A 24,632-nucleotide genomic window follows, 5' to 3' on the forward strand; every position below is an offset into this window, starting at 1 on the left:
CATGTGGTTTGATGCTCTGTAGCAGCCATTTTGTAAAATGCATTTTTCAATAAAAATGTCTCTGGTGTTCCTTTATTATGTGTAACACCAATGATGATCGGTAACACCAGTGACACCTATGGAGAGATAGAAAAGTGGACGTTTCTGTAGAATGACCCATCTGCTTCCTTTTGCCTACTGTGTCAAATTGCAAGACGTGAGGATTTTGTAATAGGAAATTGAAAACATGTGTTTTAGCTATTAAATTACATTGATTTCACAAAAAGTGAAGCACAGTTTGTAAACTTGTTGACTTCTAAGGCCAATTACTCTTCTCCAGCATTCTGTAGCAATACAGGCATCATTGTTAATTGCGCATAGACATAATTCATGCCAGTGCCTGATTTTGTCCCCTTCACCCCAACATTTTTAAAACTTTTTTTTGAAATTACAACTTGTGGCAGCTGCGCAGTAAACAAACAAGTTCTGATTTTGCTGAGCTCAAAATTTCTGCATAATTAAATATTTAACTCATTTAACCCTTGTGTGCTGTTCAGGTCTGTGGGACCCATTTTCAGTGTTTACCAAAAGAAACAATGTTGTGATTTATTAATATCTCAACCCCAGATTTCTTGGCCTTTGCTCATTTTCTGTGAAGAACATATAAAATAACCCATTTTCAGTGTCTTCACTCTGTTCACCCCCCACACATTTATATTACACGTGGTGTTGGGGTGAACCCACGGGGAGTAAAAGTATGGAGGTGCTGTGTCCTTCACTCTGTTCTCCTCCTACATGGCCTGCTGTTAGTGTGTGTGTGTCTGTGTGTGTATGTGTTTGTATGTGTGTGTGGGTCTGTGTGTGTGTGTGTGTGTGTGTGTGTGTGAGGGTGGACAACATGGACAGGCTGCTGACTGGCTACAGCTGCTAAAGGAGAACCCTACGCTGGACGCTGATATTTTAAACATCTGGTATTTTCACATAAATTAACAGTTCCATGTGGTCAGTAGTTCGAAGCACTGAAGTGACTGACTTTGTTGCCAGACTGGTTGTTTGGCTGGTATAGAGTTACTTTAAAAATACTACTAGGTCATGTATGTTAATGTCTGTTTTAATGTATGGTAGAGGCTTAAAATAAAACATAATTGTCTTTTCATGTTTAATCTGGAAAAGCCCAAAATATTTGTGTGCACTAAAGTTGGTCTAGTGCTAACATACCACTGTAAATGCCATAGAGAAGAAATTAGCATCATCGCAGAGGTGTTTTTTCTTGTTTTTTTGACCAATTATTTTACGTTCGTGGCCAGTGCTGAAGGCCTAGCTGTACTCCATTGTTTTTAAGGTATGTTGATATGTGCTAGCTAGGATATTCTTGCTAACAGCTAGCCACAGTATACCCACTGCTTCAGAATAGATTACAACACTGAAATACAGAAACAACTGATACAAACAAATAATACTCCTACAATGCACTACAATACAATACTCAGTCCACACATTCTTCCATAAACCCCAAACTGACAGGCTAGTTCCTTTTTTCCTGCTGTCCAAAAATCCAAACAAAGCATAGTATAGTATAGACCCAGACCAAGAAGGCAGAGGTGAACAGAAAGCAAAATCAGCTGGAGAATGCCACAGAGCAGGATAGAGCTGGTGGATGTGAATGTGGCAGCAAGTGCAAGTCCTAACAGGGGGGGGAAAAAATCCATCTGAATTATTCAGTGAGTGAGAGTTGTTTGTTAAAGCCTACTGTGTCTGGTCTGAGCTGAATACTAGTGAAGGCAATCTCTGCCCATGGGACAGATACGCTCAAAAAGCACATGAGTTTGGCTTTCTAAAAGTGTCAAAGTGCTACAATCACCGTAAGTGCGCTTTAACAGTTAACATGATCCAAACAGTCCAGCACTCGAGCCACAATCATGCGATCTTATGCAATCGTTTCAAAGGTTTTCAGCAGCTGAAAATCTCATGAAGCCTAACTGAACAGGAAAGACTCCTAATAATAGCACATAGTCTCTGTCCATTTAAGATTTATGCCATGTTTTTTCTATCGCACATATACACCGATCAGGCGTAACATTATGACCACCTCCTTGTTTCTACGCTCATTGTCTATTTTATCAGCTCCGCTTACTACATAGGTGCACTTTGTAGTTCTACAGTTACAGACTGTAGTCCATCTGTTTCTCTGCATACTTTGTTAGCCCCCTTTTACCCTGTTCTTCAGTGGTCAGGACCCCCATGGACCCTCACAGAGCAGGTACTATTTGGGTGGTGGATCATTCTCAGCACTGCAGTAACACTGACGTGGTGGTGGTGTGTCAGTGTGTGTTGTGCTGGTACGAGTCCACTCACTGTCCACTCTATTAGACACTCCTACCTTGTCAGTCCACCTTGTAGATGTAAAGTCAGAGACGATAGCTCATCTGCTGCTGCACAGTTTGTGTTGGTCGTCCTCTAGTACTTCATCAGTGGTCACAGGACGCTGCCCACAGGACGCTGTTGTCTGGATAGTTTTGGTTGGTGGACTATTCTCAGTCCAGCAGTGACACTGAGGTGTTTAAAAACTCCAGCAGCACTGCTGTGTCTGATCCACTCAGACCAGCGCAACACACACTAACACACCACCACCACGTCAGTGTTACTGCAGTGCTGAGAATGATCCACCACCCAAATAGACCCAATACAATAAGCAAGGCTTAAGCAAACCGCTTGCTCTAGCATTAGCTCATGTCTACTCTCTTCCAAGCTCTGACAACACAGTTTTTCCTGTTGTAATGCACATAGAAGGAAGGCTAGCCCCACCTTCACAATAAGAGTCTTTGTCAAAATAAACCCGGAGAAGAACTTCTGGAGAACAATAACCCTGAATTAACATGCAAAACATTTTTCAAACATGCTGCACTATACTGGTTAAAAAAATCAAATGTACACAATTTTCCTTCTTTCTCCAAATGTAGTCAGTCAGCCAAGGCAAGGTTGCTTCTTTAGTTTTGCACTGGAGCTTCAAGGCTAATGTAGCTAATGGAAGCATATAAACACCAATTAGCATTGTGCTAACTGCATGCCTAAAATATTGCACATTTGCCTTAAAACTAGTAATTAGGTATTACTAATATTAGTGATGTAATATTAGTATTCTCAGACTTGATTATATTTTCTATAAAATTTAACTAAGACATCAGGCTTTAAGCTTTTAGCTATGTAACGCACTTTTATCCATTTTTATAGATAACAGTACTAGGGATGTGCATTATGACTAATTTAGCTCTGGTGTAAAGAGGCTAAAAAATCAGTAGCACAAAAAAAGCAGACGAATACAGCAGTGAAAACATTTTATTATTTGATAAAAGCCCAGGGTTTTTGTGTTGCATGAATAGGCTGCCTCTTCAGATGAGCTAAAACTACAGCTAACTGGTAAGACTGGATGCTAATGAGGACTCATCGTCTTACACAAAGTATTTTCTTCCCAGTTGGCAAAATGCCAACATGTTATTTAGTCTGAGAAATATGTCTTCAGTTTCTGAACCTAGCTAACATCAGCTAGAGTAGTTAGCTTAGTTAGCAATAAAGTCACGCTACAGCTTCCTTCACAGTCACATACTTAGTCACTCATATTTGGGAGTGGCACAATGTAAAGTACGTACATGGTCACAAATATGAGCAAAACTATGATATCCAAACATCACACGGTGTTAAAAACCACATTAGCAAGTCTGGAGATTATGTAAAAATGCAATTTGAGGCTATGCTGTGATTAAGACATGCAACTTGCTTGATGCTAATTAGTAATGCTAATAAGCTTTCATCATTTATTAGCTACATTAGCCTCGTAGCTCTGGTGCAAAGCTAAAAAAGCAAACTTCAGACACCAAACGCATCTTGGCTGATTGCACTTGGGGAAAGGAGAAAATTGAATCAATTTATCTTTTAGCACCGACGTATCGCTTCGAAATGAGTACATTTAGGTGAGGAACCTGAAAACAATAACCTGGTCGCATGGTGCCCTCTTCAATAGGTCTATGGGTCAGAAATGTGGTGGAAATGTGATCAGACTGATTATTCGGAGCTCACTTTCTGCCACAGCACCTGCCCACCTGCCGCAAGTCGTTTATAATGAGCTCTGATCGGCTTAGCATGTAAAGCGAATGGTTCAGAAATCCCTCCATGGCCTCTGGGGGCCATTTATAGACGCGCTGCTTGGAAGGTGTCACCCGTGGAGTTGGATTGACCTCAATTAATCAGGGTTTAGTCTCTGCCCTTGGCATGTGGAGGCTTAGGGCTGCTGTAGAAAGGTCTCAGTGCAGGGCTAGGCAGCCTCTTAAGGTGCTAAAGCTAAGGATGCTTAAGGGGTTGATAGCACATTGTGGATGAATTCAGGTCACACCCAGGTAAGCAGTTCTGCCGAGTAAAAAGAAGATAAATGACCCAACAGCTTCAAAGTTGTTTAAGGGATTGAGAAAAGAATATAGGTCAAGTCATTTTTCTTAGTGAGATATTCAGCTCAGGGAACTCACTGTATAGCCATAATTTTTATGTTTGGCAAAAATTGATTTTATATGGTTTTTCACTTACCTCAAATGTATTGAGGTAGCCAAGACATGCTTTTTGTCTGAAGTTTGCCTCTTTGTACTGGAGCTACAAGGCTAATGTACATTATATGGCCAAAAGTATGTGCACACTTGACCATCACATCTATATGAGCTTGGACATCTCATTCTAAAACCTTGGGCATTAATGTGGAGGTTTAGCCCCTTTACAGCTGTAACAGCCTCCACACTTCTGGAAAGACTTTATGTAAGATTCTGGAGAGTGTCTGTTGGAATTAAAATGCAAAAGAGCATTTGTGAGGTCAGGCACTTTTGTTAGACACCCTGATGTAAGACGTCTGGCTCTCTTTACATCCCAGTCCATCCCAAAGGTGTTCAGTGTGGTTGAGGACTCTGTGCAGGCCACTGAAGTTCCTCCACACCAAACTTGTCAAACCATGTCTGTATGGAGCTCACTTTGTGCACAGGGGCTCAGTCATGCTGGAACAGGAAAGGCTCTTCCCCAAACTGCTGACATAAAGCTAGAAGCATATAATTGTGTGAAATGTCTTTGTGCTGTAGCATCAACATCACCCTCCACTGGAGCTAAGGGGCTCAAACCCTGAAAAACAGCCCCAGCCTATTATCCCTCCTCCACCAAACTTTACTGTTGGCACTATCATTGGCATGGCCCATAGTGATCTCAGGCTTGTGTGCAGCTGCACAGCCATGAAATCTCATTTCATTAAGCTCTCGATGTGCTGACAGTGCTTGCTGAGGGAGCTTGGAGCTCTGTAGTGATTGTGTAGGCAATTTTTATGTGCTTTTATGAGTTTGCATGTACTGGCCCTTCATGGCTGAGCTGTTCTTCCTCCTAAATGCTTCCGTTTCACAATACTGGCACAAACTCATGCTCTTAGGGAGATTTTCATTTTGAGTCATGTTTTTTCTCAGTGGTTCTTCCTCATGCTCTAAGGAGTTTTCCTTTTGTGTGCCACTGCTCGGCCTTGGTAACCTATTTCATTAAGCTCCCAGCGCACAGTCCTTGTGCTGATGTTGCTTCCAGAGGCTGTTTGGAACTCTGTAGTGAGAGATGCAACAGAGAAGAGGTGATTTTTATGCGCTATGCCCTTCAGCACTCAGCGTCCCCCCTCTGTGAGTTTGCTTGCTCTTCGTGGTTGAGCTGTTGTTGCTCCCAGATGCTTCCATTTTACAATAATAGCACTTACAGTTGACCAGGGCAGCTCTAACAGGGCAGAATTTTCACGAACTGACTTGTGGCAGAGGTGGCATCCTATGGTAGTGCCACGTTTAAAATCACTGAGCTCTTTAATGTGATAATTCTGCTGCCCGTGTTTGTCTAATGGAGATTACATGAGAAGGGTCTGTACGCAGATCTCATTCTTGAGGCTTACCTCTCCTGTGGTACCTATCTGAGGCCCCAGAGAGGAGGTGGCACTGTTGCCTTTATTGCCATCTAGTGTCTTGGAGTGGTATTGCAAATAGAGCCTGAGATTTTGCATTCTGCAGTTTTTTGGATAAAAAACTAAATGCTTGCTTTATTTATATTTTCCCCAGTTGTTTATTGCGTAGTTAAGTAAATCGTTTTTAAAATGAGCGATTTTATAGTGTTGTTATTAAAACACTTAAGCCAACATGTTATTAGTGAATACAGTAAGAAAACAAACATGTGATTTTGTTGACAAAAGAGATGCCTTAAAAGTAAACGACTGAGAAAATGTAAGGCAAAGTTGCTAGCAATCGAAACTGCTAGCTGGTTTTCTTAGTCACTGAATGTTTTATAATAAACATAAACATTGCCTACACCCCAGTCAAGCCTGACGGAGGTTCTGAGAATAGCCTCGGTAATATTAGCTGGGCAGCTAGTTTGCTAATCAACCATATTGATATTAAAATTCCACGAATATATACACCGATCAGGCATAACGTTATGACCACCTCCTTGTTTCTACGCTCATTGTCCATTTTATCAGCTCCACTTACTATATAGGTGCACTTTGTAGTTCTACAGTTACAGACTGTAGTCCATCTGTTTCTCTGTATACTTTGTTACCCCCTTTTACCCTGTTCTTCAGTGGTCAGGACCCCCATGGACCCTCACAGAGCAGGTACTATTTGGGTGGTGGATCATTCTTAGCACTGCAGCAACACTGACGTGGTGGTAGTATGTTAGTGTGTGTTGTGCTGGTATGAGTGGATCAGACACCGCAGTGCTGATGGAGTTTTTAAACACTGTGTCCACTCACTGTCCACTCTATTAGACACTCCTACCTTGTCAGTCCACCTTGTAGATGTAAAGTCAGAGGCGACAGCTCATCTGCTGCTGCACACTTTATGTTGGTCATCCTCTAGTCCTTCATCGGTGGTCACAGGACGCTGCCCACAGGACACTGTTGTCTGGATATTTTTAGTTGGTGGACTATTCTCAGTCCAGCAGTGACACTGAGGTGTTTAAAAACTCCAGCAGCACTGCTGTGTCTGATCCACTCAGACCAGCGCAACACACACTAACACACCACCACCACGTCAGTGCTGAGAATGATCCACCACCCAAATAGTACCTGCTCTGTGAGGGTCCATGGGGGTCCTGACCACTGAAGAACAGGGTAAAAGGGGGCTAACAAAGTATGCTTTTTTGTCTTTGTGTTTTATACTAATTGTAGGATTATTAGCTTCTATTACTTGTTAGCTACATTAACCTCATCGAGTGCAAAACTAAAGAACCACAGTTTGGATGCCAAACATGTCCTGTCTGAGGGACTGTATGTGAGGTAAGAGGGAAGATTATGTAAATTAAATATTTTGCCTTTGAATCTTTTCATCTTCTTAGTGATTGTCACAGTCTAGTTGATCACTACTTGGGTTTTTTGAGGAATTACTCCTCAAAGAAAGTTTTTATATCTGAAGGATAATGGACCTGACGTAGCTATGCCAAGTCCTGCAGTTGTACCATATGCGGAGCCCTGCTGAGGCGCTGGCACTATAGCAACTGAGCTGGCTCTCAACCAACACCTCAAAGTAGGTCCAGCAAATACTTTGGTTTCTTATTCGCTAGTAGTAGCCTCAGGTTTTTTTGGCTCTCGGCACTGTATTAAGCAGGCAGTCCGGTAGCTGGTGCTTCCCAGATGGATGGTGGGCTCCCATTTTCAGTCTCATACTCGTTTTGAATTTCTACTCTTCTGAGTCTTGACTGTTCTCAGTGCTGATGCTGTTAGAGAGTTTTCCTTTTGAGCCTCTGTTTCTCTCTGTGATTCGTCCTCGTGCTCTTATTGAATTTCTACATTTGAATCTTGATTTCTCTCAGGAATTCTTCTTCATGTTCTTAGAGAGTTTTCCTTTTCAGTGTCAGTGGTTCTTCCTCATGTCTTTTCTATGTTGCTAATTTGTAATTGTTTTTATTCATTTATGTGCATTTATTTGTTTGTTTGCCTGTTTGTTTCGTTATGCTAATTAATTACACCAGGGCAGCGTTCAGCCCTGACAAAACGGTGGTGCGTTGAACACTGTTGTGTTAGGCAGGTGTTGCAGCTATCCCCGCTGAAGAGGCCACACTGGGCGTCCATCTAGCTTTATTCAATTAAAAAACTTTACAATACAATTTTTATGCTAAACATGTCTTCTAATACCTTCAATTGATGTCTACACCAAGCTGCAGTGGCCACATTAGTAGAAGACTTCAGTAGAATCCTTTGTGTACGTTGCCATTTTAATATGGCGGGGTTTATATACATGTCGCTGCTAATTGGATAAGACCTCTGACACACCCATCAAACTAGAGGAACATACCTCAAAGTCCATTACACACCATTTTGGGAAAACGTCATTCAACCTGGAAACCGTAGCAAAACAATGCACAACGTTTAGAGATGGGACGCGCCCCAGCTGTCATTTATGTGAATATTTCATGATGAACGAACCAAAATAAACTGTCCAAAATGTCTTGGAATAACATCATTGTATTCAAAAAATAGAGGTTAAAAGAAATTAAAGTTCAATTCAGAACATTTTTCCTTCTCTTTTACAAAACTGGAGGTTTTGATACGTAAGCCGTTGCCCATTCTTCATAAGCAGTTGTTTTGTAGGCCCTGGTCTACATTCCTTCACATTTAAAATGAAGTGATTACAAAACGGTACTTTAAACCCAGCAGAAGAGGCAGGTTGGGCTTGAGGGAAGGCTTTGCTGTGGGCGTGCGAGTGGGAGTTATAACAGGAGAGAGACGGAGAGATCAGAGAAATCTCTGCAGGCATTCCCCTGGCCAGCCGAAATAGACACTTCCACTTTTACAGTGTGCAGCCGGGCTGACGGGGACAGCAGATGTCCAGGGTTAAAGGAATAGTACAGCAAAATAAAGCCATTGCTAACAATGAGTGAAAGCGAATGGTCAATGCAAATAACATCAAGCTTATTGAGTTTCTCCTGAATTTCTCCTTTTCGATGCCCGTTACCTTCCATTCATAGTCCAGGGTGAAAGAAATGGTTCAGTGAAACGAAACTAATGTTGCTAACAGTGAATTAAAGCAAATGATTATTGTAAGTGACATCAAGCTAATTGGTACCTACCATCCATTCATTGCTAGCCGTCTTGGCGTGTTTGGCCGATCTGTTCCTTTAAGTTAAAAAAGTTAAAAAAGCTAATTTTCCTTGTTGCTAACAGTGGCTGTGTTTACATGCAAAGATTTTTGCTAATCCGGTTAAATATTTTCTGATTATAGATTAAAGAGGTGTTTATATGCTCACTTTACTCAACAATCTGATGGAAAATCTCGGTTTACATGCTCACTACAAGTAGTCTGATCCACAGTTGTGCTCATGCGTAGAGAACCGCTTAACGTAGATGTTACCATGACAACAAGCATCACATGAGTCCAGTCAGAGTGAGATGAGCAGCAGTGAGCAGTGCTTGTGTTTTTAGTGACTTTAAAATGATGTCAGACTCAGGAAAACGTCCTTCACATGTCATTATTAAAGAAGGCCGAGAGGAAGACGTCGTGTTTTGAGACACATAAGCTGGACGTCCGTCCCACCGCCGTCTTTTAAAGATCAGAGCATAAACTTCGTCTCCTCTGCAGACCAGTTTCTGCTCCGCCATGTTGAACGGTATAAACTTTCACTATGACGTGACGAACATGATCAGAACGGACTTAAACTTTCCGATTGGGAATGAAATCAGATACAGGCGTTTACACGGATATTATTCTTCTATTTAACAGGTTATTTACAGGATTACCCACCTCGTTCAGTCGGATAGAAACTGTATTCCGAATGGCCTCAATCAGACTAGTCTATTCTGATTGAAGTGTATACGTGTACATATTCTATTCCGATTAAGCTGTTAGTTGGATTATTGATGAATTATTAGACTGCATGTAAACATGGCTAATGACTGAATGTGAATGGCCTGTCAAATGACATGAAGCTAATTGCTGCACCATACTATCCATTCACTGTTAGCCATGTTAGCATGTTTGATTGCTCTATTCCATTAATACAGGTTTAAATTTTCTAAAAGCATCACAAGCTAATCGTTGATGTCTTCTTTATCCGAAATTCATGAATGATCATCCTGACGGGTGATTTTATTGTCACGTTTTCTTCTCTCTCTCTCTCTCTCTCTCTCTCTCTCCCTCTCTCTCTCCCTCTCTCTCTCTCTCTCTCTCTCTCTCTCTCTCTCTCTCTTTCTCCTGTACTCAGCAAATATGCCACATTGCTGTCCTTGTCAACAATTTGCATCTCTGACTCTCATCTCTAGAGTTTTTCCATCATACAGTGGGATGTGACCTTGCTGTTAAGAGCTTACTGCCTTGACAGACACTTCAAAGCTATAGTTGAGTGCTGTGTAAGCCATGGAATTATTTGAGGATGCGTTTTAACCCTTAAATAAGTTTCACCAACTTTTTTTTCCACACAAAATGATCTACAAATTGCAATGATAGTTTACGATGATAATTTGACAGTAATTAACCAATAAAATCCAATATATTTTGTTATATTTTGTTTTCCACTTCTCTGAAAAATGGGGTTTTGCTGGTTGTTCCCAACCAAAGACATGCATTTAAAGTGCCCATATCACAAACTGTGCAGCAGCAGATGAGCTATCGTCTCTGACTTTACACCTACAAGGTGGACTGACAAGGTAGGAGTGTCTAATAGAGTGGACAGTGAGTGGACACAGTGTTTAAAAACTCCAGCAGCACTGCTGTGTCTGAGTCACCCGCACCAGCGCAACCAAACCACACCACCACCACCCAAATAGTACCTGCTCTGTGGTGGTCCTCTGGGGGTCTTGACCGTTGAAGGTCAGGGTGAAATGGGGCTAACAAGAGAAATAGATGGACTGCAGTCTGTAACTGTTGAACTACAAAGCACACCTATGTGGTCAGTGGAGCTGATAAAATGGACAATGAGTGTAGAAACAAGGAGGTGGACTAAATGACGTGGCCAGTCTGTATATTCCATCAATGTTCTTAAATTATTTATCCCCCTCCTCATCTTCAAAGCTGTGTAAGTACAGTGTGATATTCCACAGGCAGTGATGTAGCGGTGTATCCTAGCCCTAAGTTCTCTGTTTCTCAGATTAGCACTCCTGATTCAGCTCATTAGCCAATTCCCAAGCTATTGATGATTTTAATGCGCTTTAGAGGGGAGTAACCACTAAACTCTGCATTGTTGAGGACCTCCAGGACCTGATTTTTTTAGACCCCTGCGCTATTAGGCTACTTTCAGCATCTGCTGTGGATTATTATTCAGTGTAGGTACAAATAGAGTGGTAAAGTTAGAGCCCACCCTTTATTTATTTAATTTCCAGTCAGAACTGTTATTTATTTTTCAGTGTCAGGAGAAAAACAGAGACCTCGACACACACATTTTCTAAGCAGCTTATCCTTCTGGGTCGTGGGGGGGAGCTGGAGCCTATCTCAGCAGTCATTGGACGGAAGGCAGGAAACACCCTGGACCGGTCACCAGTCCATCGCAGGGCAGACAGACAGATACATGCAAACACACAATCACACCTAGGGGCAAATTAGCGTGTCCAATTAGCCTGACTGCATGTCTTTGGACTGAGGGAGGAAACCGGAGAACCTGGAGGAAACACACTGGCCGGGAATCGAACCCTGTGCCGTCCACAAAACCTCAACAACTAAATATGATGTAGAATTTGTTTCAGTGATTTGTTTCAGTGTTCAGTGAGTCACTCTCCAACTTTATTCCAGCTTCCATTCTTTTCAGGAGACTCACTTTCAGTTTCTCAAAGAAATCTGCAGACAGACCTCCAAAGTTCAGTCTTAGAAGTTTCTGCTTTTCAAACTTCAATTAATCACAAACATATTCAGTGATGATAGATTTCTTGTCTATTCTTGTCTGTTTCCTTTTCCTTAAAGATTAAGAAATAGTACAGGCAAAAAAGCTAATGTTGTTGACAGTAAATGAAAATGAACACCCACCAATTTGCACTGTGCAAATAACATCATGCTGACTTCCACCCTTAGCCACATTAGCATCAGGGTTGAAAGTAAGTAATTATATTAAACTTTAGTGTTATTTTGGAAGATTTGTACTTTTGTATTTGTATTTGTACTTAAATGGAATACTTGTACTTTTACTCAATTACATTCCTAAAAGAAACATACTTTTTACTCCTTACATTTTTATTTAGACTTTCATCAAAATGGTTGAGTCCCTGTGTCTACAACATAAATGTAGCCCTTTTTTACTATCCGAAACCACCAGTGAACCTGCATGTCTTCTGAGTTTTTATATCTAATGTTAATAATAGCAAAATAGGTTAAAAAAAATCTTTGGGGAATATTTTGCCTTACAATGTTATGGAAGTACCTATTGGCCATTAATATATATTGAAAATACTTTTAAGGCCAAAACCTTCTTAAAACTATCAAACAATGAGACATACATCAAAATGTCTAAATAAAAATACCGTTAGACTCTTCAGACTCTGGTTCCAGTCACCACCACTGTGAACAATTCTCATGACAGCTACACATCCTTTCAGAGCCATAGCGATTTGACTGCAAATTAAATAAATGCATCGTGGTCTTGGACTTTTGCGCAATCATAAATTCTTTGCTGAGATCCTAGTCAGACTGCAATCACAGGGATAAACCCTTTTTGATTATTTCTGAAGTAACTTAAACCTTCATCTTTTCTTCCCATCTACAAGAAATGGCTGCATAGTCGAGCTGCGTGATGTAATTAATAATTTATAGAGGCATTTAATGTAGTCTGTGAGCAATCAAAAATGGCATTATATGAACTATGATTGCTTCATTCTCTTTCAAACCCTCTCTCCTCCTGTGGGCTCCTGAATGATGAAGATGTGCACTCTCCATCTTCCTCACTCCCTCTCTCCTCTGCTCTTTTACAGAAGCTGCACAGACGTACTGTGCTGTGTGCTCTTCATCATTGTCATCTTCGGCTACGTTGCGCTGGGCACTGTGGGTGAGTGGGAGCATTTTTGTCCATTTTCAATCAGGTCTGAAGTCATAAGCTTGCTTTTCTGTGGGGAAATGAACGATATTAGTCATCCTTAGATCTTGCTACAGAAGCATAAAGGCCGAGTTTACCACAATTCTGAAACCGATATTAAATCTCCAAAAGGTTAGAGCACCCTGTTGCAAATAGGGAGATAATGCCGTTCTCAAAATGCCAGATGGCTCACTGCTTTGGGGGATGAGTGGATGCTGTTTTGTTTATGTGCTGTGCTGCATTGCCACATTTAACATTAGCTAGCCTATAGAGAAAGCCTTGGCCAGGGCTCAGCAACATGCGGCTCTTTTACTGCCATGTTGCAGCAGAATCAGATTTGTAGGTAAAAATAAAATAATCCTCCTTTACAGTAAAATAAAGCTCTGCTGATCGTTCAACACAGTTTAACAGTAAATGGTGTTAAACTCTGGAATTAATGTAGAACTGCTGATTCACACTTTAACCCTGAAGATCAGCGCAGACTGCTGGTCACCATAGCAACACAGATAACAATCTAATCTAGCTAGTAGCTAACGAAGCGGCAAGGAGAGAGATTTAAGACGAACATCAATAATTTGGAGACGAATGGACTTATTTGCGTTTATAATCACTCCAGCTGGTTTCCTGATACGTTTAATCTGCAACGAGAAACTGACAAACACTAAAAAGTCATGAGACTGAAGTTTCTCATTCAACAGCTTTTTGTTCAAATTTTTCCGTTCCACCTTAAATAGAGCAGCAGTTGCATTCTAGCGCCTCAGGCACCATTTAAGGTGGAACGGGAAAATTCGAAAAAGAATTCGACGAATGAGAAGCGACTTCATCCTCGGAAAAAATCAAACACAGAGAGACATTTTACATGAAAGTATTCAACTTGTGAAAAAATTTCCTGCCGGAGATGCGAGAAAAGCGGCTGTAGCTGAGCTAAGTAAGCCTGTGTTTTCTTAAATTTATATTATATATTTCGTTTATATTAGCACATACTGAGACATATTTACAGCCAAGATGGTAAAAGGGACATAAAATGTTGTGGCTCCCAAGGTGGCTTGATTTTTGTTGAAAGGACAAAATGGCTCTTCTTAACATTTGAGTCTCAACTCCAGCACTAGGCCAATTCAAATTATAGTCAGGGCTGGGAGGGTTACTATAAAAATGTATTCCACCACAGATTAATGATTACCTGCTAAAAATTATACAGCAGTTCTGACCACACACAATCTGATATGTTGAAGTTCTACCCACAAATAACAGCATCATTTCGCTGAGCCCTGCTGCTTTACCACACACAAAAACAGAAAACAGCTACATTAGCTTCTATTTAAGCATCACAACTTGAAGCAAATGTGCTTTAAAACTGGCATTCCTTACGCCAAAAAAGTAGTCTGGGTTACAGATAGAGCCATTAAAACTGTCACAATATCAGGTTCAGCTGTTTCAGTCAGCCTGTAAAGCAGTGGTGACCAAATCACCTCCTGGAGATCTACTTTCCTGTAGAGTTCAGTCTTAATCTATAATCAGAATGAATTCAATCGAATCGGCCAAAATCTTCGCATGTAAACAAAGCCAAATATAAAGGATCCTAATGGTTTAACAGGTGACCAAAGGCTGATTCTAAATGCATTTGATGGTTTCCTAATGGGATCTAAAGGTGATCTGCAGGAAACTAGTGGTCTCTATTGGAAACCAAGCCAATTCCCATTAGAAAGCAAAACCATTTTAATCCTATTGGTTTCTAATGGTCCTTTTTTTCAGTTGGGCCTCCAGGAAGCTGCTGAAAAAGCTTTGATCACAGAGGAGGCTAATGCTAATGCTAACGCTACCCCATCTCTCTGAAGGCAACCTTTCGCCAAGGACTTTGTGAAGAGAAGATGAAACAATATGCAACATTACTGCAGCATCTGAGCTGGAGACTTTAAAGGGAGAGTCCTGGAGATAAAAGAGTCAAAACAGAGAAGGAATGAGAGAGTGAGCGAGTGCGTATCTGCTCTCCGTCTGTGGGCCGTTCTGGAGAGAGTGTGTGCGTTCATCGCCGTCTCCTCTGATGGAGGAACATGAATATTTTATGTGGCTCAGCCCCACGAGGCGCGCCTCTATTTCTCGCTGTTCTTCTTAGCGGCTAAGGCTAATGCGAATGCTAGCTCTGCTTGTTGCACCCATAGATATACATACCTAGATGCTGCATCGGGTCCAGCCAGGCACGTCAGCAGCTCCGCCATTTTGAGGAGGTCAACATCGCTGCTGGACTGCATTCAGTACCATTACAGAGCAGCAGTTTAATTAAGATACTGTCCAAAATTATACTGTTTCAGGAATATCGACTCAGAAAGCAGGATAGGATTATATAACGGAGGGAACACAGTGATCCACACTCACGTTTGTGTGAGGCGTATTGTGTGATGTTTATAGATATGGCTGTGTGGTTGGTGAAGCACAGAGAACCTGTTGATGTGATTGTTTTTCCTCTGGTTTTCTATTAAGCTTATTTCATTTAATAGTCTATTCAGGGGATCTTAACTTTATGTAGTAGTTATTTATTTACAATGGTTAAAGCTTTGTAGTGGTAAGTTATAGCATTCCTTAATCCGTGTAGATATTCATAATAGATTAACGTTAGCACCGTCTTACACGAACCTGAAGTTATAGCTTCTTATTCCCAGCATCTTGCTTGAATTTTCCCGTTCCACCTTAAATGGTGCAGCTTCAGGCACCAGAAAGTGACTGCTGCACCATTTAAGGTGGAACGGGAAAACTCGAACAAGAAGCTGGTGAATAGGAAGCCAATTTAGCTTTGTCCTTCTGTGTATAAAGATTAGAAGTGATTCACACATTGCTGGATTTGCTGATTGTGTTTCAATTGGAGAACTAAACTCACGTGGTCTGGACGGCCAATTAGCACGATCAGTGATTAAAGAAATAAAAGCTACCGAGAGCGGTCAGTGCAGCCTAGATTAATCTGTGTCTGAGGATTATAACAAAACAAATTTGGTGAAAATCGGTTGAGCAATAAGGAAGTTGTGGCCGATTTAATCCTGAGACTCATCATCTCTCAGTGGTTGCCCCCATAGATATATATACCTAGATGCTGCATTGGGTCCAGCCAGTCACGTCAGCGGCTCCGCCATCTGAGGGCGGTCAACATCGCTGCTGGACTGCATTCAGTACCATTACAGAGCGGCAGTTTAAGAAAGATAATGTCCAAAATTATACTATTTCAAGAATATTGACTCAGCATTTCATCTAATGGTCTATTCAGGGGGTCTTAACCTTATGTAGTAGTTATTTACAATGATGGTTAAAGCTTTGTAGCGGTAAGTTATAGCATTCCTTAGTCTGTGAAGATATTCATAATAGATTAACGTTAGCACCTTCTTACACAACCCTGAATTTAGCTTCTATTTGCCAGCTTCTTGTTCGAATTTTCCCATTCCACCTTAAATGGTGCAGCTGGCTGCTCCAGCAAAGCTGGCTGATGCACCATTTAAGGTGGAATGGGAAAATTCGAACAAGAAGCTGGCGGATAGGAAGCCAACTTCAGCTTCGTCCTTCTTGCTGTGTTTTGGGGGGGGTTTATTTTATTTTTATGTGTATTAAGATTAGAAGTGATTCACACATTGATGGATTTGCTGGTTGTGAGATTGAGTCTCACGCTAAACTGACTGAAAACTTTCCTGCTGGTCCAGATGGCTAATTAGAACGATCAGTTATTAAATAAATAAAAGCTAGCGAGAGCAGTCCATGCAGCCTAGATTAATCCATGTCTGAGGATTATAACAAAACAAATTTGGTGAAAATGGGTTGAGTAATAAGGAAGTTGTGGCTGATTTAATCCTGAGACTCATCGTCTCTCAATACAAGTGAATTTGTACATAAGCGGACCGTGACCTCTCCAACATGGTGGACGCGCAGACGTATCGCCTCAGATAGAGAACAGCAGGCAATGCGGCATCTAGGTACGTATATATATATATGGTTGCACCCATGTAGCTAGCTTTTTTGCGATTTATTAGAGGTCAGCAGTGGGCTCCCCACATCCGGTCAGGACACTGTTTTGTCTCTGGATTCATAGGGGAGATTTATTAATGTTGCAAACTATATTTTGAGGTAAATAAGTGACGGTAGTGGTGGTCACTGCTGTTTTGCGCTTTTACCTCATTGCATCTGCATTCATAGGAATTTCCCTCTCAAAGTAAAACACCAGGAGGACAGTATTAAATCAGTAATGAAGTACCTACTCTGAGTCACCAAGACTGATAGTAAAGAATGACTGTGTGCAGTTTAATCTGTGTGAAAAGTGACCTGACCAGAGTCAAATTATGGGTAAACTTCCTAGCGCTAACGTGTTAGCTGTCTAACCGTCTACCCACATCCACTCAGGATGCTGTCTTTGTTAGAGCACCTTAGGCTTTTGACTGAATGAAGGAAGAGCAACTTGACAAGAAACATGTGTCAAATTATGGGTAAAGTTCTTAGCGCTAGCGTGCTGCGGGATAACCGTGAGCGGGAATTATTGTTGTCCCACACTTCATTGTTCGTGTCAGCCAGTGGGCCAAATGAGGGAAGATCCCGTTTGAAGTGCAAACAGGGGTGCTAAGCCAGGGGCTAGGAACGCATGAGCCCTTTGTTTGAAATCCCTTTGATAGAATCCCACTGCTACGCTAGCCTGGAGCAGCTAGGCCAAAATTCACTTTGAAACCTCACTGTCTAAGAAATAGTTCAGGCAAAAAAGGCTAATGTTGCTAACAGTAACTGAAAATGAACACCCACCAATTAGCATTGTGCAAATAACATCATGCTAACTTTCACTCTTAGCCACATTAGCAGCAAGGTTAAAAATAAGTAATTATACTGTACTTAAGTATTATTTTGGAAGATTTGTGTATATATATCTGTACAAGTATTCAGTGAGTACTTGCATTTTTACTCAATTACGTTTCTAAAAGAAACATACTTTTTTACTCCTTACATTTTTATTCAGACATTCAAAATAGTTATACATGAATGAAGTCATTCAGAGTGGTTTGATGTAAAATGCTCCATTCTAGAGAAACTTACTGACTCAGATTTCTTTACATAGAATCCGAAGGTCTCTGTGTCTACAACACAAATGTAGCCCTTTTATTTACTATCCAGAACTACTATTCCATTTTATCAGCTCCACTTACTATATAGGTGCACTTTGTAGTTCTACAGTTACAGACTGTAGTCCATCTGTTTCTCTGCATACTTTGTTAGCCCCCTTTTACCCTGTTCTTCAGTGGTCAGGACCCCCATGGACCCTCACAGAGCAGGTACTATTTGGGTGGTGGATCATTCTCAGCACTGCAGTAACGCTGACGTGGTGGTGGTGTGTTAGTGTGTGTTGCGCTGGTCTGAGTGGATCAGACACAGCAGTGCTACTGGAGTTTTTGAACACCTCAGTGTCACTGCTGGACTGAGAATAGTCCACCAACCAAAAATATCCAGCCAACAGCGTCCTGTGGGCAGCGTCCTGTGACCACCGATGAAGGAATAGAGGATGACCAACACAAACTGTACAGCAGCAGATGAGCTATCGTCTCTGACTTTACATCTACAAGGTGGACCGACAAGATAGGAGTGTCTAATAGAGTGGACAGTGAGTGGACACAGTGTTTAAAAACTCCAGCAGCACTGCTGTGTCTGATCCACTTGTACCAGCACAACACACACTAACACACCACCACCACGTCAGTGTTGCTGCAGTGCTGAGAATGATCCACCACCCAAATAGTACCTGCTCTGTGAGGGTGGACAGTGAGCGTAGAAACAAGGAGGTGGTCATAAATTTATGCCTGAGTGGTATATATTGAAAATACATTTTAGGCCAAAACCTTCTTAAACCTATCATAAATAGTCAGTGCAGTGTATCCATGACCATTTGGTACAATAACTGTCTGTGATTTAGCATTAAACTCTTCAGATGTTCGGTTCCAGTCAGCAAAACTGTGAACAATTTTTTCTTTAAAAACCGAGCATTTCATCTCAAAACAGTCCGAATGATTTTGTTTACATCTTAACCATTGAAGTCTGCAGAAATCTTGAAAAACTGGTGGAATTCCCCTCCTTTCAGCTCCAACTGAAAAATGCTATTATCACAGTGACATGACTTTTAACAAAGGACCATCACATCTCCCTGTCAGCCGTGCCATTGCACACGATCATCCAAACTAGACACTGCACGCTTTTTCAGTAGCCTTCAAAGTCAAGCCCTCTTATCTGCTCGGAATCTAAAGTAGGACTCATAAGATGTGTTTTTACACCCAGCACTGCAGCCACTAGACAGTACTAAAACTGCCAAGTGTTCAATCACTGAGCCAGAGATGGGGACTCTGCCCAAGACTAAGACTTGATTTCATCAACCCTAGCACTGTAAATTAATAAAGCTATTCATTTCCAACCTTACGTGACAAAATGTCTTGTATGCCAAGCATTTCATCCATTGACTTTTCTTATGCAGTTTAAACTGCTTTTTTTTATCCAATCAAAACATCTGTTTACAAAGAATGAGTCTGGTTCAGACAACCCTCAATACAGACACAACTGATTGAGAAAGGTGCACTGCTGTTGACGTCTAGGCACTAGACTGCACTGCAATGCTATAGCTTAGAAGCTTAGGTTCTGCAGTTAAACTGACATCTGTCTACCTTCATTTGTATTGTGTGCATAGATACCCATAAACAGACTTTAGCCAAAAATCAGGCCGCTGATCAAGCGTCCAGGAATTTTACAGAGCTGAAGTGGCAAACCTAGTCATGCGCAGTCATTACTGCAGCTTGTAGCGGCTTGTAGTGGCACCAGATATGACATGGGTTCAGATCATTATGGATCATTATCAGATCATTCAACTTTCAGTCTGAAGGACAGAGTTAAGTGCTACATGCAGTGAAAACACCAAGCACTTTATTAGGAACACTATGGCTACGTTCACATTACCAGGCCGAAGTGGCACAAATCTGATTTTTTTGCCCTAATGTGACTCAGATCTGATGTTTTCAGGGCTGTGTGGACACAAATCTGATCTTTTCAAATCCAACCTGAGCCACTTTCATATGTGGTCCTAGATCGGATACGTATCCGATTCATGGCCATGCGACCTTAATGTGATGCTCAGATCGGAATTTGTGTGCTTTTTTTTCCACTGCGCGTGCGCCATCATTCTGCGTTACCATGGCAGCAGCGCCAAACAGAAGTTAAAGCCTGTAAACAGTGGAAAAGAAACACATCTCACCTTTTTCTCCTTCGTCTCCCTCTAACAATGAAGCTGAGAGCTGATAATTATCTTCTCAGCGAAGCTCGTTCTGCTTGTTAGTTTGTTTGCTGATGATGCTCGTGATTCATTCATGTGATGTTACTGAGTAGGATGTGCTCGTGAGGGTCATTTCAGGATGCTGGTTTGTTCACATTAATGACGGATTTGAGTCACTAATCTAAACGAGTGTGAACCATCTTGTCAGAGAGATCGGATTTGAGAAAAAAATCAGATTTGAGCAATGAGGCTTGCAATGTGAACGTAGCTTTAGCTAATACTTTATCCCTTGGCATGAAGTCCGAAAAAAATGTTGGAAACATTCTTTTGAGATTCTGGTCCATGTTGACATGATTGCATCATGCAATTCTGCAAATGTTTCAGGTGCACGTTCATGCTGCGAATCTTCTGTTCTACCACATCCCAAAGGTTCTCCATTGGATTCAGATCCAGTGACTGTGAAGGCCACCAAAGAACACTGAATCGATTGTTATGTTCATGAAATCAGTTTGAGACGACTTTTGCTTTGTGACACAGTGCATTAACATGCAGAAAGTAACCATTAGAAGATGGTAAATTGTGGCCATGAAGGGATGCACATGGTCAGCAACAATACTCAAGCATGCCATGGCATTCAAGCGATAATTGTTTGGTATTAACAGGCCTGAAGTGTGCCAGGATAACATTCCCCACCCCATTACACCACCTCCACCAGCCTGGACTGTTGACACAAGGCAGGTTGGGTCAATGGATTCATGCAGATTCTGACCTTACCATCTGTGTACCTCAGCAGAAATCAAGATTGATCAGATGAGGCTACATTTTCCAGTCTTCAGCTGTCCAGTTTTGGTGAATCTGTGCCCACTCCAGCCTCAACTTTCTGTTCTCGACTGACAGAAGTGGAACCCGACATGGTCTTCTGCTGTTGTAGCCCATCCGCCTTAGGGGTCGATGAGTTCCTCATTCTGAGATGCTTTTCTGCTCAGCACAATTGTACAGAATGGTTATCTTAGTTACCATAGCCTTTCTGTCAGTTCGAACCAGTCTGGCCATTCTCTGTTGACCTCTCTCGTCAAAGCGCTTCTGTCCGCAGAACCGGCACTCACTGAATGTTTTTTCTTTGTTGCACTATTCTGGGCAAACTCCAGATCAGCGGATCAGCAGTTATAGAAATACTCAAACCAGCCGTCTGGCACCAACAAGCATGCCACGGTCAGAATCACTGACATTACATTTTTCCCCATTCTGATGATTGATGTGATCATCACCTGAATCTGCTGCCTGTATCTGCATGATTTTATGCACTGCCCTGTTGCCACACGATTGGCTAATTAGATAGTTGCACGAATGAGTAGGTGTACGGGTGTTCCTAATAAAGTGCTTGGTGTTTAAAGGATAGACGCAGAATGATTGGCTGTCTACTTTGGATAGCAAGTATGCTCCTTGCTGTACAAACTGTAGACTACCGTTTGACTAAGAACCAAAGTTGTTTTGCAGTAAATGTTAAAAGGAAAGAGGCTGGGGGTTCCTGAGTGGTGCAGCCATCTAAGCGTTGGTCCCTATCATCAGGAGATCGTGAGCTCGATCCCTGGTGAGGCTACAGCCATCCGTAGCCGAGAGTCCAAGAGAAGACAAATGGCCTCACTCTCTCTGGGAGGGTGGCTCCCTTCTACCCCATCACTCAATGCGATGCTAGTCAGCGCAGGCGTCTGTTAGCTGAAGTAACAAAACTAGCGGTTGGCTTTCCTCGTGCATTCAGCTGTCCAATGACGTTGCGCGAGCGGCAGTTCAAAAAGCTGTGATGGCTCTTCACAGGTCTCGGAGGAAGACTGTGTTAGCCTTCAGCCTCCTAGCGTTGGTAGTATCATGTGAGTGGGGGAGTCCTGACTAGGTGGGCAGAATTGGAGACGACTAAATTGGAGAGAAAATCAGGGAAAACAAAAAAAGGAAAGAGGCAGTACAGCTTGAAATGGTTGGTTACTTTGGATAGCATGTATTCTAGCTAGCACAGTAGCTAATTTAGCAAAAGTTGTCAGCTGATATAATTGAAGTCTAGGGTAATTACAGATTTCGTTCCCTTAAAATTTAAGAAAACCTCAAAGGATTTGCTGTACAAACTACAGAATAAGCAACTGAATAATAGCCAATATTGTTGTGCATTTACTGCATGTACGCTTTAGTTCTGTCCTTCAGACTGAAGGTTGTTCTGTAATGAAAGTGTTGTTTGAATTCGTGAATCTGACAGATTTTTAGTAGCATTTACTTTCGTACGTACGTTGCAGTGCCTGCAGCTAATAATGAAACACTAAAATCCTCTGCTGAAGACTTGAGACTCATCTCGCCCTCCCATAAAGCCTCTTGTGAACATCCCTGCACCCCCCCATGTCCCCCATGGTGCACCATTTTGAGAATGCCATCATGTTCCTATTTGCGACAGAGTGATCTAAGCTTATTTTTTAGTATGAGTTCATTCTTACCCAACAGCAGTAGCATAACTACTCGCGTGTGGAGGCTGTAATGGAGGTACGATGATGGAGTTTTTCCATATCTCTCCCTGGCAGCTATGAATGATGTCACCAGAAGCCCCTCTCCTGCACACACATACAAACGTGCATGCACACACATCACTTTAATCCCCTCAAAAAGATGAAATCACCGATGACATCATCCCCCAGACACACTGTCTCGTGCCCACCACGCTATCGCTGACAGAAGGCTTTGCCTTTGTGAGTGGGACACAAAGAACGTAGCGAGTGGTCCGAGAATTTATCGGCCAGCGCCTTGGAATAAACACCAACATTACAGCTAATCTGCATACAATGCACATTTTAGTAAGATTAGCACTGTTATAATGGGAGGCAGTGGAGTATGAACTAATTCTAGTGCTGCATGCCCGTGACATTACTCTAATAGCTTATTCTCCGCAGGGTGTTTTTCAGTTCTTTCACTTTCTATTGTTTTATATTGGAAAGAGGACTTTTAAAGCGGTACTTCAACCCAAAATCTAATTTACACAATTTCCCCTTACATCAAATGTGCATAGTTCATGCCTGAATTATGCCTCAAATAGGCAAATGTGTGATGATTTAGGTGTTAAATTTGTACAATGCTAACAGGTGACTATAAGCTTTCATTACTTGGAAGCTACATTAGCCTTGTAGCTCCAGTGCAACCAAAACGAAACATGTCTTTGCTGATCGACTATGTTTTTGGTCAAACTAGTGCTGTATTAAATGTGAATTCCACAGTTTTTTCAACATTTTTGCATGAAGCAAAGTCATTCAGAGTGAAAACGTTTGTAGAGAAACTTACAGAATTGTTTAGAATTATTCACAGTGGTGGTGATAGGAACCAGACGTCTGAAGAGTTTAATGCCTCTAAAAGCTCCCTGATGGGAAATAATTGTATGAAATATTTATGAATGCACTGCTTGATGTCTCACACATTGCTTTACAATAGTTTTGAGAAGACTTAGGCCTAAAATCCATTCATGATGGAGGGGTACATATAGGGTGCTCTAAGGCAAAATAGTCCCCCACAAAATATCCATCCATCCATCCATCATCTAAACCGCTTATCCTTCTGGGTCGCGGTGGGGTGCTGGAGCCTATCCCAGCTGTCATTGGGCGGAAGGCAGGATACACCCTGGACAGGTCGCCAGTCCATCGCAGGGCAGACAGACAGACATACACATTCACGCACTCACTCACACCTAGGGGCAATTCAGCATGTCCAATTGGCCTGACGGCATGTCTTTGGACTGTGGGAGGAAACCGGAGTACCCGGAGGAAACCCACGCCGACACGGGGAGAACATGCAAACTCCACACAGAAATGACCCTGGTCGCCCGGCCGGGAATCGAACCCAGGCCATTCTTGCTGTGAGGCGACAGCGCTACCCACTGCGCCACCGTGCCACCCCCCCCACAAAATATTTTAAACATAAATATTTTTTTCTGATTTTCCACTATTTCACCATCATCATTGCATATAAAAACTCAGAAGACATGTGTAGGTTCACTGGTGGTTTGTGTTACACACAGTGTGACTTCTGATTCGTATCACCACCACTGTGAAGAAATCAAAATAAATAAGTTTCTCTAGAATAAATCATTTCACACCAAACCACTCTGAATGACTTTGTTTACATGTCAACAATTCAATTATGCAGACATATCGGAACTTCAGGCAAATTCCCCTTTCAATTGTAGGCATTTGTGTACGGTATAAAGACTCCAGATGTAACAAAAGTGTTTATTGTTAAGAGGTGGATGTATATGAACACAGCAAAGCGCAGCTTTTTGTTTATTCTATTTAATTTTATCCGAGGTGTGACTAAGTGGTGTAGAGGGTAAATC

General features: G+C 41.7%; 1 protein-coding gene across 1 annotated transcript in view; it reads left to right on the plus strand.

Annotated features, from left to right (window-relative positions):
* Positions 1-12,854: 12,854 nt before the first annotated feature.
* slc44a5a (solute carrier family 44 member 5a) overlaps positions 12,855-24,632 on the plus strand; it is a 52,824-nt gene continuing 41,046 nt past the window's right edge. Inside the window, exon 1 of the mRNA XM_036556055.1 lies at positions 12,855-12,984. Coding sequence (XP_036411948.1) covers positions 12,855-12,984 — 130 coding nt within the window. The remainder of the gene's footprint in view (positions 12,985-24,632) is intronic.

This window comes from Colossoma macropomum, unplaced genomic scaffold (genome assembly GCF_904425465.1).
Source record: "Colossoma macropomum unplaced genomic scaffold, Colossoma_macropomum, whole genome shotgun sequence".
NCBI lineage: Eukaryota > Metazoa > Chordata > Actinopteri > Characiformes > Serrasalmidae > Colossoma > Colossoma macropomum.